A 17,213-nucleotide genomic window follows, 5' to 3' on the forward strand; every position below is an offset into this window, starting at 1 on the left:
AAGTATTCTTTAAAAACAAACAAATAAACAAAAAGAACAACACCATAGGTTACTGAGCCCCAACCTTAGAGTTTCTGATTGAAGGCCTGAGAATTTGCTTTTCTAACCATTTCCCAGTGATGTTGATACTGCTAGCCCAGGGGAGACACACTTGGAGGACCACCAGCTCTTTTCCTCTGCTTGGAAGTATTTTGAAGACAAGGAAAAAGACTTAAGGATAGATTAAATGCTAAAAGAACAACTTGATAAAATGTCTTAATATCAGGGACTAGTAAAAAAAACAAACTATCAGCTAGTGAGCTGGTGAATTGCCAACTCAGTTTAATCAAATTATGACGGTAAAACTCTGTCATGATAACCGCAGACTGGGCCCTTCACTGAGCTGCCCTGTACAATATTGAGATTTGATGACTATTCATTAAATAGTTTGCTCTCAAAGAAAAAAAAAAGCGTTTTTTATTCCAAAGGAGGAATTTCGGTAGTCTTTTAAAGATTTTCCCATTTCTTTGTGTGAGATAAGCCTGTATGTGCTGTATATATGCACATACACATGCATATATGTGAGGAAAAAAGATAGTGAAGTTCAGACCATAACAGACACCATCACTAAAACAGATTTTAATTCCATTTGTTGCTGTGTTGCATTTGACTCGAGTGTTAAAAGATTTCTGGGAGTGTTTTTTCCCTCTAGAAATAGTATTTTCTGTATAGGCATGTGTGTGTTTGCGTGCGTGTGTGTGTGATTTTCCTTGAGTTCTACATATAAATTTTTTCTTTTTTAATAAATTTATTATTCTCAATCCTCCTAATAAGTCACATACCGTGGAGATGAGTATGATGATTACATTTGAGAGAAATTTTAGGAGAGTCCTGTCAAAATATCAGACAAGACATACAGAAAGTTGTTTTGGTTTACATTTTAGAAAGAAATTGATCATTTATTTGTCAATGCAGGAATTGTGCTTTTATTTCAAAGGCCACAGCTGGATCCTTTCTCTCACCTGCAGTCCCTCCATTCTCAGACAAGAGCATGCTTCCCAACCCATCCTTCCTCCTCATCAACCCAGGGCCTGCATCTGAACTCCTGTGAGAACAGTGTTTTTGTTGCCCTCATTGAGTGATACTTGTCATATACAGGTGGCACATTCACTAGGAATGAGGCTAAAAACTTAGATGACAGTATCATGGGTTTCCCTTAAATTTCGGAGGTCATGCCTAACCCGTCATATTGGTACGAAGGTGAGAAGCCCACCTTGCCCCTAATTCATCAAGCAGGGCCTGGGGTGGGGCACACAAAGCACTCTCGCTTAACCAAAATGATTGCTTTGACTTCAGAAAGAACCCTTGTTCAAGATCATTTTCTTGCCCGGCCGGGTGTGGCTCAGCAGTTGAGCATCGACCTAGGATCCAGGTGATCAGGGTTCGATTCCCGGTCAGGGCACATGCCCAGGTTGTGGGCTCCGTCAATGACTCTGTCATCATTGATGTTTCTATCTCTCTCTCTCCCTCTCCTTTCCTCTCTCTGAAATCAATGAAGATATATATTTTTTTTAAAAAAAGATCATTTTCTTAAGTCTGAAGTTCCTGGAAAGCAGGAATGGTGTCTGTCCCTCAGGGACCATCCAGGCAGTGGGTAGTATCAGCATTGCTACTGTTCCTTTTTTTTTTAAACACTTTTTTTTAAAAATATCTTTATTGATTTCAGAGAGAGGAAAGGAGAGGGAGAGAGAGAGCTAGAATGATGAGAGAGTCATTGATCAGCTGCAGCCCGCAACCCGGGCATGTGCCCTGACCGGGAATCGAACCCTGATCGCCTGGATCCTAGGTCGATGCTTAACCGCTGAGCCACACCCGGCCGGGCGCTACTGTTCCTTTTGAGAGCCATTTCCGTGGACTTCATCGAGCCAAAGTGCAAAGAGGGGAGTGCAGCGGGTCACACGGAGGCTTTGGGGAGTGGTTATGCTTGTCAGCCTAGGAGGCTGTGCAAATGGTTCTAGAATGAAAAATGCTTAGAAGAAAATGGTAACCAGACAAACCTTAGCAAGTGGTCTTGTGACAGACAGCACATTCTAAACATAGTCAGAGAGCCTGGAAGCAGAGGTGAAGGTAGATATGGAATGGTTTATTTATATTCCATGGTATGTTTAATGTGCTACTCCTCATTAGCAATATTTTGGAGCACCGTGCAAAATTGCAGGGAATGTTAAGTATTGATATATTTCCATCAGTACCTGTATATGCATCTCTGATATAATACTTAGAGGGTTTGTTTCTGATTTTCAATAAATAACCTTTAGCATACCCCAAAAGAAGTAACCAAGGGGGTTCAAGTTATAAATATATATATATATATATATATATATATATATATATATATATATATATATATATATAATTTCCCCCCACTGTGGTCTCTGTTTTCTTTGGCAAATTCAGAAGCTAAGTATTGACATGTTCATTAGACATGAAGTCATCCAGTACTGGGAAGAGAGCACAGGATTTCCAGTCACACAAGGTAGAGGCCAGAGCCTGGCCCAGTCACTTGTAACATCTCTGTGACCTTGGGCAAGGTACCAGTCCTCTTCCTGCCTCGGTGCTGTCATCTATAAAATGGGGACGTTCACGGTCTCTGCCTTACGAAGCTGTTGTGGACATTGGCTCTAGCATGACAGATGTGCCTGACCCTTGCGAGGCAGCCAACAAATGGAATATGTTACTACTGTATAGAACTACATTGTTGGCTTTCTCTTTAGCTTACATGCAGCAACTTTTGATGTGCATCTAGTAGAACTAAAAAGACATAAGATAATATCTCCAATGTTTGGTTTACTGAAATCAGTCTCATTACGTTTTCATCTCATTCTAATGTGGAGAGAAATGATTACAGTCTTTACATGTTCTAAGCCTGTGGTCAATTAAGAATCAACAGAGATGGATTTTTATTATTTTTAAAAATATGTCTTTATTGATTTCAGAGAGAGGACGGGAGGGGGAGAAAGAGAGAAACATCAATGATGAGAGAGAGTCATTGATTGGCTGCCTCCTGCACAGCGCCCACTGGGGATCGAGCCCGCAACTCAGCCATGTGCCCTGACTGGGAATCGATCAGTGATCTCCTGGATCATGGGTTAATGCTCAACTGCTGAGCCATGCCAGCCGGGCAGGGATGGATTATTGAGAGCTGTTCCACTACATAATTTGGAGAAACTTGTCCAGAAGTGGAACTCCAGACCAGTGCATGAACATCTGCTACTGTGATGTAATACCTCCAGGAAACCTACACGTTCTAGGTTTCAGGTTGGGCCTTTGTAATATGCTGAGTTTGGGTTCCATGGTTTCAAGGTTGCTTCTGGCCAAACACTGTGTTTCTGTTAGCTCACTTGGTGACCTCAAGATTTGTCTCAGCAGTTTGATTTTTAATGTTTGTCTTGAATTCAGAGCTCACAGAATGACAAGCTGGAAAAGACAGAGAGACACCTAGGGTAACATGCTGATTGCACAGATGAGGAAACTGGGACTCAGGGAGCAAGGCTTTTTCTCCCCCTTATATCACATAACTAGATTTTGGCTGAGCTAAAACCAGAACCCAGGTGTCCTGACTCCTATAGCTCAGTGCTCTTTACATCATAGCTCATTGCCTCTCTCCCATGAATGGGGTATCACATTGAAGAACCACATATGAAAACAAAGCACAGCTAAGCTTTGACTGGCACTAACAACCTAATAAATCAAATAAGTAAAACTGATCTGACTGCTGGAAGGACTATTTGAAAGATTTTTACACTTCTCTCTCTTCATCTTCTAGCCGTCTAGACTTAATAATAAATAGAATTTAGGAACAGTAAGAGGGTTGTGGTTAGCATGTTCCATGCATCTTTTTTCAGAGACATGACCAGTTCATCTCTGGGCTTTGCATTTTAGAAACCTCGAGAAGGTCTGAATTCTGCCCACCAGGTCACTAGGATCTCACATTGTAACCTCAGAGTCTAACAGTCAATCTGCAACTTCCCTGACTTTATACTACCCTGTGGTCAAATATTTTCATTCCTGGTGAAATAAGGAAATGATTTCATATTGACTAACCGAAGTCAACATGGGCATCTGCTCATCACGATCACGAGCTGTACATAGCACGTATTGAGTAACTGATAAATAATAAGTCAGATTTAACTACTTTGTTGGTTGGCGGACACGTTACAAGTCAGCGTGGTGAGGAAGTGGGGCCCTGTCCCTCGGGCACTGTTCCGCTGTCTGCCCTGCGGCCCCGGCTCCGGCCTAGTCCTGTGCCAGCTTTCTCGCCCGCTCAGGCTGAGCCTTCCGGGAAGCTGCTCGCGGTGCTGTCAGGCTGGGAGGGGAACCTTGGGCCATTAATTGGGAGCCACTTTCCATGGAAAAGCATATGAAGCATTTATAAGAACTCTGTTGTATTTGAGTTAATTTTGATGAAAAGGATGTACTTTCTGCCCTGACTTGAAGAAATATCAGTTACGGAAATTAGTTTTAAAAGATTGGCTTTATTCATAAAAAGAGGGCAAAAACAATTTAGGTTGGTTATTTTTCCCCATTTTATTGAGAGATGTAAGACGTTCAGATTCAGAAAAGGAACCACAAAGCATTCAGTATGAGGAAAAAATAATGGCACATTTCTTTTTCTTAGTTTCAGGTTATGGTTGATCAGTATATGGAGGAAGAGAGGAATGACACAAAAAGTAGAGAAAAGCGTGGGAAACAAGTAAACAACAAAAGCAGAAAGACAGAAGCAGTGAAAAGACCAAAGGGGGCCTAGAAGAGAGAATGGTTTGGGGGGACTGGGAGGAGGGCTGCGAGCGTCCAGCGTGCAGCCCCCCCGCCCAGCCCGAGCACAGCTTGCTCCGTGCCCAGCACCCTTTGCTTGGGCCTCCCTCTGTCTACACTGCCTGTTCCGTGAGCGTGAGCGCCGGGCTGGGCTTTGTTCACTCTTGTTTCCCAGTGCCTAGCACAGGCCTAGAAAACACAGCGAGAGTGAGCGAGTGCCCAGGTGAGCAGAGGAGCCAGGGAAGAAAGAATCTGCGAGGAAGGGGAGCCCTGTGGCCCAGAGGCTGCCGTGAGGGTCCCCCGAGAGCTGCAGTGGTTTCCTCAAAAGCCAGACACTCAGGAACCTGCAGAAATTTATTTCTTCGGAGGTCGTGTCACGAAGGCTCATCCATGTTCTCTTTGGCTCAGTTACCATCTGCTTGCTAAGCATTAGAACAACATTTTGCCTCTGTTTCTTTTGAAAAGTTTCTGCAAGTGGATGCTTTCACCATCCAGACCTTGGGTATCACTGTCACCTGGTACCTTCTCTCCCCAAGCTCAGCTGTCTAAGGCTCTCAATCTGGTCTGTCCCATCAGCCCCCTGGAGTCCGTCCTGTTACAGACCAGCTGTCCCCCCCCCGACTGCGGCCCTATTGGTGTTTTCAAGAAGAGCCCCTTCCTTCTCTCTTAGCCCGCTGGTGGCAGTGGCCTGTGTTCCCAACCCTTCAGTACTAAGGGCCCTAGAAGAGTCAGCAGACTCGGCTCGCCATCGCCAAGACACCACCACATCTTCACCTTCACATGAAAATGCATTTTTCAGGCCTTTCCCATCACTGCCCTCTGACGCCTCTCGGTCACTCCTGGCCCCCCACAGCCTCCTTCCTCATCCATCCCATCACTCACCTCCTCCGGGGTGACTTCAAAGACTTTGTGCATGATTCATCCAAAAGATTAGCCTCTGCAAATTCAGTGATTTAAAAAAAAAATGTAGTAAAATGTGCATAAAATGAACCATTTTAAGTGTACGGTCTTACGGCATTAAGTACATTTACATTGTTACGCAGCTGTCACCACCATCCATCTCCAGAGAATTTTCATATCCCCAAATAAAACTCTGTCCCCATTAGATACTAACTCCCCAAATTCACCAATATTTTATCATATTTAAGGGACTCTCATCATAGAATTTTCATTTCTTAAAGTCCTACTTTTAGAATTTTAAAATTTATTATTCCACTTTCTGTCCGCAGTCCCCAGTCTTACCAAACAATCTCGATGCACACCGATCTGGGCTGGGATCCCAGCTAAAACATTTGGTAGCCTCCATTTCTTCATTTGTAAAATTCAGATAATAGATAATACTGTACATAATTCACATACTAAAGAGGTAAGAGAACTGAGTCCTTGGATTGTTGAAAGAATTCAGTGCTTATAGAACCGTTAGCTCAGGGCTTTCTTCTCCATCCTTCCCTCCAGTCCCCACATTCATGTTCCTCCCTCCAGTCACCGCTTTGCTGACATTCCTAGCTCCCTACACCTTTGTTTTTCTGACACCCATTCCAGGGGCCACACCATCCTCTATGGGTCCAGCTCTCCGCCTAAACTGCACATCCACCGGGGCTGTTGGTGAACAACAGTCTTTGCTGGGGTCACTACAGGGCATAGTCTTCCACTCCCCGGGTCCATCCGTCCTGCCCTGCAGGCATTTTGGGGCCCCCTATTTGGCTTCCCATTCCCCACACCAGCTATTTTCATCTCTTTTCCCTTCACTCCATACTCCCTACTCTGCCACTACCTCAGGAGTTGTCATTTATCTTCTGTTTTCATAGACCAGAGCTCTTAAACTTTAGTGCACATAGGAATTATGCGCCACCCCTAAGAGGTTCTGATTTGGTAAGAGAAGGTGGTGTGGCTATCTGCAATTTTAATAAGCAACCCCAGGGGATTTTGAAATACGCAGTCCACTTTTCTCAGAGGGTTGTCCTAAGCCACAAGCTCCTTGAGATCAGACATCTTGTCTTATCTGATTTTCATCCCTAACTACCTGGCAATGGATATGGAAAGATTGATTGAATGAATGAATGTGGCTGCCACTCTGCATTTCAGAATAAGTTACCATTCTCCTTTGAAATGCTAATTAGCAATAGCTGTTTAAATGCAGTTTAAAACTCTTTAATATGGTTTATCCTTAATCCTTTACCAACCCTTGTCATTACCATTGTGGGTAGGGAATTATAAAGAGCTTGTTATTCGCAGACTAGGACAACAATACAGAGAAAAAAGAACCACCCCAAGGGCTGAATGAGGTCAGACAGAAGTGCAGAGATACGTAGGTTGGGCCTTTCCACTGCTCCTTAGAGGAGGAATGTACCCTGTTGACTCTCATTCTAAGGATCTGCCAGGCAGAAGCCTTCGTAGCCACTGCAGTGGGCTCTTTCTGGAGTAGAAAGAATCTTGGGCAAGAAGGTCACTGCTGGGGATGTTGGGAGGAGGTGACTTAGAGAAATAGGTAAATAAGTATACAGGCTGGCATACCTAATCAGTGATGGGAACACTCACCCGACTTCAAATCCTAGCTCTCCCATTTCCTAGTTTGTGACATGGGTAATTAAAGTATTCCTCATTTGTGAAGTGGGGACAATATGATTTATCTTGCAGGCTTTTTTGAGGATTCAAAATGGAATATAAGTAATGCACAGTGATTCTATGATGTTGGGCAATCAGGCAGAGTTTCCAAGAGGGCTGGGTATCTGGTTAACCCTTTTTCTCTACCACAATGAAGGGGAATTGCCGGCACACATACCTGCGCCAAATCTACCTAGAAAAACAGAAGTGGTACCAGCTGTTGCCCTCTGGGGAAGTCTGACTGAAGCCTCACCCCCTCTGTAATAAAATGTTTCTAAAGGGAGCAGACAGAGTAACCTAGGGTCATGCCATCCCACTTCCCTCTTCCCTGAGCTGAGCTCTGAGCCTGTCTTGGGGAAGTGGGAGGTAAACCAGCGTGGGTGGCTGGAACTAAAACATTTCTTTTACCACCTTCCTATTCCTCCACTCCTTTCTCTTTTGTGCCAGTGGGTAAGGAGAAGCAGCTCAGGCCTGTGCTGTACCCACACACACTGGGATCTGCTCTCCCCGGCCTCCAAACCCTACCGCATCATTCACCAAGATCACTGAATGCCTGCGGGGTTCAGGGCGCTCTTCTAATTCTAAATCTTGTATCTGGGACCTCCCTGGGAGCCCATAGGAAGTTTGTTGGAATATTTAAGATCTTCCCCCAGCTCATGTAGACCGATGGCTAACCCCTGTTTCACTCCCACCCTCAGCCCCTCCCCTTCCCTGGCTAGAAAGAGTACCTTTTGCTTGTTAATAATAATGAACACTTATAAAGTCTTTACAGAATTGCAGGCTTCCTTCCACACTTACTCCCATGTTCCTGAACATTTGTCTGCTTTTAGGAGAAGAATTTGGACTGGTTTCCTCGGATGCGAGCCATGTCCCTCGTTAGCAATGAAGGTGACAGTGAGCAAAATGAGATTCGGAACCTGCAGGAGAAGTTGGAATCGACCATGAGTCTGGTCAAACAGCTGTCAGGTCAGCTGGCGGAGCTCAAGGAGCAGGTCAGTGCGCTCAGGGAGCTGGAGCTGGAGCTGGGTGGGGGAGGAATCATTCTCCACCTTGAGTGAGGGAGACCCAGAGACTCTTGGGAGCAAGCTTGTGGAATGTTTAAATCCCAATAAAGAAACCTCACATTGTACTGTTAGAACCACATCTCAGCAAGCAGAGGCTTCTGACTTAGCCACCTCCCCATCCTGTGTGAACCTTCGCCTTCTACAGAAGGGGAAGGAAGGTGCAAATGCCAAAACACAAAGACCTCTGCACTTTTTTGATAGGAAATCATATTTCCTACCATCAGAGTAATTAAATTCATTGGAAAGGCAGATCATCATCAGCATCTGTCATCTCAATGCTATAATCAGCCCCTTGCTCGTGAAATTGTTAGCATCTGTAACAGTAATACCGAAAGGGGCTGTGGTAGCTGTTAAAATGACTATGGTGATGGTGATGATTATGTGACAAGCAAGGGTTGCTTTAAAAGAACCACGGTTCCTCTTTCTTAACCACAGAGAGGGGGTTTGCTTTGTTTTCTCTGTTTATGGAAATTCACTTAAAAAATATTTTCCCTTTTTTGAAGAAACAATCTGTACAATGCCAGACAAACTGTAGGTGCTTGGGAAATGTTAGCCCCAAAACAGCGCGGCCCGGCAGCACTGGGAAAGAGTGAGGAAACCAGCTTAACACACTGTCTCTTTTTCCCCAGATGACAGAACAAAGGAAGAATAAACAGAGACTGGGCTTTCTCGGATCAAACACGCCCCATGTGAACCATCACATGCCGCCACACTGACACCATGGGGGAGAGCCCTGACCAGCCTTTCATCAGCGTCCTGCCTGATCACTGAATACAGAACCGAGATGGAGGGGAGTGAACAGTGCCTATTGTTGAAAAATTCAAAACAACCAAGTGCCAAGATGTTGACTGGTGTAGCTCCGAGAACAATTTATAGCTGTGTTTCCATGGTTGAGAAGACCAGGCTTACAATGCAGCCGCTGGAAAGCACACATCACCATTCTTAACGCACCGTGAAGTGCCTTGCTCACGTGGACCGAGAGGGTAGGGAGCGCAGGGTCGAAGGAGGTGCCCTGCAGAGAGAGCTACCTTTGCTAAGTCGTTAAGAGTCAGTTTTGTCTTAAATGCTGACTGCGGCCTTTGTCATGGTTGGTTGGATTTTCTTTCTTTTAATTATGGCATCTAGGTCAGTGATACAGGAAGTCATACTCGGGTGGCTAAGTTTTTACTATAGAAAATAACTGAAAAGATTAAAAATGAGTCGCAAAGAAAAATGTTAGTGCTTCCAAACCGTAGCTGTCCCAGGGCAATTTCCTTATTTATAACAGGCGACACAATGGATTCACGGCTCTAGCAACTAGCGTTCGGGAGCCTGTGCCCCTCAAGCTGACATCCCAGTGGGACGTGGTTGCTTTCTCCTGGACTCAGGGCCGCTGTCAATATAGAGCACAAAAGGAGGTCTTCATGTAACCTGTTAACAGCATGTTGTAAGTCATGTATAGGCCAAGATTTTCAGAGATGTGGGGGAGAAAAAGCTGACAGGAAGGCCCAGGGAAGAGTTTTTTGAAACTCTTTTGTGTGCTATTAAAATATAATGAGATTAATAAATGAAAATGCGTGGAGATGACAGGAAATATTGAGAAACTTACAATGGTGGCATTTTATAAATATGGAGTAAAAGCTATTTGATTCATGTTTGCTGTGCTTAAAAGGAACTGAGTGGTTTTATTCCTGCATTGGGGGGGGGGAATTCAAGAAATTTATGAATACTCAAGAAAATGCAGCATATCAGTTGCATATTTTAAACTGTATTAATGAGAGCTTTTTGGGATATAGAAAGATAATAATCTCTTCCCCAAATTGTTTTTATGCTAAATTAATGCAACTAGAATTTATGGAGGGAGAAAATAACCTGCCATACCCATGTTACTCTTAGAAACGATGCTTTCAGTGTGTTAAAGCAAAATTGGGGTAATGAAAGTGTTAGGAGACCCCTGTGTGGCAAGGGAGCAAGGCATGGGACACCCAAGCCTGGGAGATGCTTTGCAAATTGACCTTCTGGCCCTGCCCCCACAAGAACAAAAAATTGCCTCCAGAGTCTTTAAAATCCGGTGTTATTACCAAGGTTGAAGGTCTGGACAAGGTTTGCTATGACCATTTTTAAAGCTTTTGGATTGTTTTAATATAGTTTAAACTGTTGGGTCCTAAAATTCTCAAATCATTAGTCAATGTAGAATATAAAGGATGCCTGAACCAGCCCAGTTAAAATGTAGATTTGGAGTAAAACTGTTGAAACCTTGAGCAACACAGTTTTGAGCTGAATCTCCTGGCAACCCCTTAATCCGAGTCCCTCCCCTAGTTAAGAATTCTTCACTCTGACATGATAGTCATTTTCCTGACCAGTTGCTGAGGACCTCCAAAGAGATGAAGGAATTGAGATTTACAATCTACATGCAGCACAGAACTTTGAACCCAATAGGCAGTCAATAAATGTATGGAAATTCCACTGTCACTAAGTGCCCTTAATTCTTTATTAAAACTTTAAACCATATCACATATTTGATTTTTTTAAATGTCTTAACTAAACCCAAAGTAGAACAAAGCAGCCATTGTTTTCATCCAAGACCGTCATTGTTATAAGAGCATTAGATGCAGAGTACAGTTCAACTATTTTAATTAGGCAGAGTTTTGTGAGCAGGGAAAGAAAAGTGGTATGTTGAGCATATTCCACTATAGGAACCTATCTCTGTTTCAGCCCAAAATCAAATATTTTCGATGTCTGAACATCAAGAGAATAAATTAATTTTTACAGATAGAGCAACCTGTCTCTCAGAAGATGAACTGTCTAGCCTTTTCTGACACTGTGACAGTTCTTTTTTTTTATAGGGACTAAGCCATTGAGTTAGTGGCAACTCACCATATCACAGCATACTGTCTCCTATAGGAAGTAGCCAAAAGAGATTGTAACTAACAAGATTCTTATTTGTTCAGAATTGAAATATTTCTCAGTTGTGCTTCTCTTTCTTTTCTGCCTCAATACTTAGAGATTACAAGGCACAATGAACAAAACCAAGCAAACAAAAAAGGCATTTTACAGGCTATTAATTCATGATGACAAAAATAATGCAGAAATTTGACATCTGGTTTATATGTTGTGTGTGTGTGTGTGTGTGTGTGTGTGTGTGTATATATATATATATGTTTTTAATGCAAGTGGAATATTTGACCTAGACAAATATTAATTAACACTCTCATATTTATATAGTGACATTAAGTACAATCATCCTTGATTTTGATGTTAAGGGAAGTATTTTACTATTTAGTTGTTAAAATCCACATGAGTTTAAAAGTATCAGTTAATGCTGAATATAATTTTTAATCTTAAAAAGATTTTTATCCCCCTACACGGTCCATTCTGAGGCCATGAAAGTATGTTTCCTAAATTAAAATATCATTTTTAGATGAGAAAATGTTTGTATCATATAAGACTATAATATTAATAAATAAATTGTATACATATAAAATTTATCATTTTCTTCCCCTTAAAACGTTAGGTTAGAAAAGGGCTTATTTCCTTGAACACTGAACTTTTTCTGTTGATGAAGAAGATGCAGCTTCCAGGAGATAGTTGATAATATCTGGAAGACATCTCATTCAGGTCAGCACTGTGTGCTCTTTTCCATATTCTCCACTCACAGCCAATTGTTCTGACTGCTCTTTTTAATTTATAGTTATTTTATTACAAACAGTAATGCGGTAGGGGCCACCCCCTACCTCCATGCCCCAGGACTGAGATGAGTGGAAAGTCTGGGGGCCTGGGGTCAGGGAAGGTGAAGATTGAATTTTATTATGATTAGGGAAGAGAAGGAGTGACAGATGACAGGAAGAAAAGAGCTTACCCTCCGGGGTAGACTGGAACATCAGCAAGTAAACATTGCGCGGGCATAATGATGTATTGGATTACAGACTCAATAGGTATTGCTCAAACATGCAGGGGACAGAGCTTTGTGGAAGAGTAGCTAGGAGACGCGTGTTCCCTCAGCTAGTCTTAAATCTATACAGAATGACAAATCATCATATTCTGACCCACAGACCCTTTGCAACATGCCATGACACGTGATACAGTGCAAACCAGAATGCAGCGGGCATCTGAAACAAACCCAGACCCCTACAGGAGCCAGGCGGGTCACTCAAATGGATGAAATTGTGGCGTGCGCACCAGATGTAGTCAGTGGGGAGGCCATGGTGAGCTTTCTCTTTGCGAAACTTGACAACTAATTTCAGTGTTTAGAAAATCCCTGAGGTCAGTCGAGGCCCTCTAGTCACTCTTTTGCTATCTCCCTTCTAGTCATTCATTTGCTATCTCTGAAATCACTGTAAAGCTAATCCATTTAGTAGAAGAAAAGCACAGGAGCTAAAATGCATGTGAAACTTGAGAAATCTGAAAACAAATCCAGGTATCATCTCTGAACTGGCAGGTTTCCACAGACTTGAATAATTTATCAAATTATCAGACCAGTACTTCTCATATCACCAGTAGACATTTTTCCCCCTGCGGTAGAGGATTGCTGTATTTGCCTCAAAAACGTGATTCTAATATGTGTCAAGACCAGATAAGTATAATTTATAAATTATTATTAAAATTGGATATGTATAACTTTTCATGTGTGATACTTTAAGTGCCTTATTTATTCATTTATACTCATGTTTCTAAATAATATATATCTGTTGGTATGAAAGTTGTTACTATTGCTATTTTACAAAGGGAGACATTAGGGACAAAAAATTTGGTGACTTGAACTACATTGATGAGCTAATCCATATGATTCATTGTGCCTAGCATTTATGCGGAGTTGGTCAAAGCCCTAATTGGCCAACACCTACTGGTATATGTATGTATGTACATTGATAGATTATAGATGATAATAGATGATGATTGATAGATAGATGATAGATAGATGATAGATAGATAGATGATAGATAGATAGATAGATAGATAGATAGATAGATAGATAGATAGATAGATAGATAGATAGATGATAGATAGATAGATAACCAGCATGGATTTAGTAAGCACAGGGCATTTGGTCATCTAGGATTTCCTGGTTGTTAACGCCCAGCACATCTCAAATGATAGTTGCCCTCAGATGAGAAGGAAGCTTGCAACAGCTGAAATCAGAATGAGTTGCATGAATCACATGCAAACCATGAATAGACTTCTTTGCTCATGTGGGCTTTCTCCAATGTGCCACAGTTCCTTGAAGAAGTGTGGCAAAAATGGTTTTGTTTGGAAATCAGTGGAAAAGTTGGAGGAGGGCAACTGGACAAGTTCCTCTTCCATTGAGAGTAATTGGCACAAAGGGCAGGAGTATGCATGTGGAGGAGAGGGTGATGGATGTCCGCAAGTTACCCTGCCTTTGACCTGTCAACCTGCTGCTTTGAGTCTGAAGACGCTGAGTCTTCAGGGCACAACCGCAGGCCAGAAATCGGTGAACTTTAACCTTTCCTATGCTCCTCTCGACAGCAGGGGTGCTAACACATCACATGGAGTCAACTACATGGCAAACAAAGGAACACAGAAGCCAAACTTTATGCAGATAGAAAACTTATAAGAAAAGGGATTAGTTGTTGAATTCGGTTCAACTCAATTTAACAGCAAATTCTGGTTTTTACACTTCAATGTGGATTTTCCCCTAAAGAAGTCTGTTCACTTTTAACCCTGGTCCTTGGGGTAAAAGCAGCTCCAGATAGAGTTGCCCTCCTCACAGCAACTCACTGCAGCACATCCTTCCAAAGTTCTCCTCTAAAATTGATTTCTATAGGAAAAAGCTTCTGAGGCTGCTCCCTGGTTTCATAACTGTACTTTTAGTTTTGCTTCTATAATTGTCTTCCCTTTGGACCATTGTATCTGCCTTTCTGTATGCCATAACCTGTTCCTTCTCTTTCAGTGTAGATCAGATGTTTCCTTGTGATTCTGATCTCCTCGGCAGTATAGCCATATAAAATTCTGTGAAGAAGGCACCTTAAAATTAGATCTAGCTTTATAAAAATATTAATGTATTTTATATTAAGTGGGTTTCATCAGAGAAGCAAAATCATGCTGGGTAACATGGACTGAGAGTTTTACAGTGGGAGTCCGCATCATGCCGTCGTGAAGAGCTGGTGAAGAGCTCTATGGAAGCCTGTGCTTCTGCACCTGGTGGCAGGTCTGAAGTCACTGTAAGTCAGTGGGATGGGTAGTCAGGAAGAAAAGCTGGGTGTGAAGCAAGGAAGAGCAAGGGCAAACTGGAACCCATGAGGACAAACCAGTTTGCATCTAGGTCTCACCATCTCCAAACTCCAGAGCTCATGTGACCTAAAAGAGAAGCTGGTGACCTTCACTATGGAGTTGCATGTGCATCTGACTCAGAAAAACTGCAGATCTGATGGGAGCTGGAAGACTACAGGCTGGCTGCTGCCCTGTGTCACCAAGTGAGCCGGGATATCGGGCTGTGAGCTGCAGTGGTGCCATTGCCCACTTCTTCTGAACTTAATGGCTGATACTTTACTTCTACCTTCCAAATCTCATGAAAAAATCTGTGGTCAAAACTGACCTGTAGCCCTATGAGAAAGGGGGTTCTGGGAAATGTAGTTCCAGCTAAGCCAAATAGACATAGTAGTACAAAACTACTTCACTGGAGTAATGCTCACTAATAGTGATGTTCTTTTTCATACTGAATGCACAGAAGACACATTTCCCAGCACCCATTGCAGTTTGGTAGAAACACATGACTGGTTCTGACCAATGGGATTGTAAGTGCAGTTGACAAGCTGAGGCAGTAAGAAGTCCCTGGACAACCTCCAGTTCTTTCTCCCCTACATGAATCACAGAGGCCAAGATGGAACCAGCCTGAATCCCTGAGTCACCTCTTTGAAGGGAACTATGCTGGAGAGTCGTGATTCACACAGAAGAATTGCTATGAGCGAGAAATAAACTTCCATGTGTTAAACCATTGAAATTTCAGTTGTTTTGGTTGTTAAATAAGTGTCTTTTGTTACTCTAGCATTACTCTGCCTACCTGACTAACACAGACATATGTATAAGGCACCAGAAAATTGACCCAAATATATCCAATAAAAACATAAAATAAATATCTACATATGCAAAATATGCATTGCATCATTATATATAATTCAAAATTTGAATGCAGTCCAAAGGTCCAGTAATTTGGGTATGTTTTAAAATTTATGACTCAGTTATAGGATAGAGTGATATGAAATCTATGAGAAGTATATAAAATGAGGCAACATTGGAAAACAGGCAGGATAAACTTAAAAGGTGTCTACAAATTATAGGTACATTATTAACTATATGGGAGCATGTTTCTCAAAAAGACTTGAACAAAATACTTTATAATTACAATTGTTTTAAAATAGCTGTAGGATTATGCATTATTTTCCTGTTCATTTTCTAAACTTTTTTTAGGTATTAAAATTGATTTGGAAGTTTAATAATATGTTTTAAAGGAAATGAAAGCACAGTGGTTTGGCTCAATGGTTAGAGCATCAGCCCTCAGACTGAAGGGTCTCAGGTTTGATTCCAGTCAAGGGCACATATCTTGGTTGCAGGCTCAATCCCTGGCCCCAGTGGGGAGAGTGCAAGAGGCAACCAATTGATGTGTCTCTCACATCAGTGTTTCTCTCTGTCTCTCCCCCTCCCTTTCACTTTCTCTTGATCAATGGAAAAAATATTCTCAGGTGAGGATTAACAAAAGTAAATAAAAAATAAATAAAGGAAATGAAAGTTGTATTAAGTCCAGCAAGTGTTTCCTAAGAACAGATTTTTCCCAAAGTAATTTACACTTTTATAGGATCACTGGAATTGTAAGTTAAGGGAATACCACAGCGGTAGTTTATACTGGTTTCAACAAGACATTTAAGAAAAATTGCCCGGCCAGTTGAGCATCCACCTAGGATCCAGGTGATCAGGGTTTGATTCCCGGTCAGGGCACATGCCCGGGTTGTGGGCTCGATCAATGACTCTCTCCTCATTGATGTTTCTGTCTCTCTCTCTCCCTCTCCTTTCCTCTCTCGGAAATCAATAAAGATATATTTAAAAAAAGAAAAAAAAAGAAAAATTACATGATATTCCTATGGACAAGAGAGAAAAGTTTGTCCTGGATGAAAGTAGATTTCTGCAAGCAAACAATTCTAAATGTGAGATTAGAGTAAAATATCCTGGCCTATTGTTAGATCTCTGTCCTTGGCCTTTTCCTGGCCAACATTTATTTCAATGTCTGGAATAAAGATGGCAAAATTATAAAATGTGGAGCTCACATAAAGTTGGAAAGTAGAACGAACATGATGGATGACAGAGTAACAATAATATCAGAAAACTGGAACAATGAACAAAGCTACTCTAATGAACTATCTGTGAGAAATGTAAAGTTTAGCTCCAAAAAGCTCATTTGCATAGAGGACAGCAGACAACCATTTGTGTAAAAATCAAAGCAACCTTGAGATTTTGAATAACTTCTAGGTTCATATTCATATTTTCCGTTATTTTAACATGTTTATTTAGTGCTTATTATATTTTTAAAAATATTGCAGAGATCCAGGCAAGATCTGATAAGGGTTTTATTTTAAAGAGCAGGCACTAGGGACAGAAAGAGGATTGGTTACAAGAAATATTCAAAAGGGAGATCTACAGAACTTGGTGTTCAATTGGGTGAGGAATATAAGGACAAGGGAAGAATCCAGAATCATTCTTGGGCCTGTGGCGTGATGAATGGGAAAGTGATGATGCTGTCCATTGAGACGGAATACTGGAGGA

The 17,213-nt window shown here is 41.9% G+C and overlaps 1 protein-coding gene across 1 annotated transcript in view; it reads left to right on the forward strand.

Annotated features, from left to right (window-relative positions):
• Window positions 1–10,702, forward strand: part of ITPR2 (inositol 1,4,5-trisphosphate receptor type 2) — a 404,038-nt gene extending 393,336 nt beyond the window's left edge. The window contains exons 56-57 of the mRNA XM_087814750.1: window positions 8,229–8,390; window positions 9,092–10,702. Of these exons, the coding sequence (XP_087670876.1) occupies window positions 8,229–8,390; window positions 9,092–9,178 (249 nt within the window). The 3' untranslated portion in view covers window positions 9,179–10,702. The remainder of the gene's footprint in view (window positions 1–8,228; window positions 8,391–9,091) is intronic.
• Window positions 10,703–17,213: the final 6,511 nt, after the last annotated feature.

The sequence above is a fragment of the Miniopterus natalensis genome, chromosome 2, assembly GCF_054644295.1.
Source record: "Miniopterus natalensis isolate mMinNat1 chromosome 2, mMinNat1.hap1, whole genome shotgun sequence".
NCBI lineage: Eukaryota > Metazoa > Chordata > Mammalia > Chiroptera > Miniopteridae > Miniopterus > Miniopterus natalensis.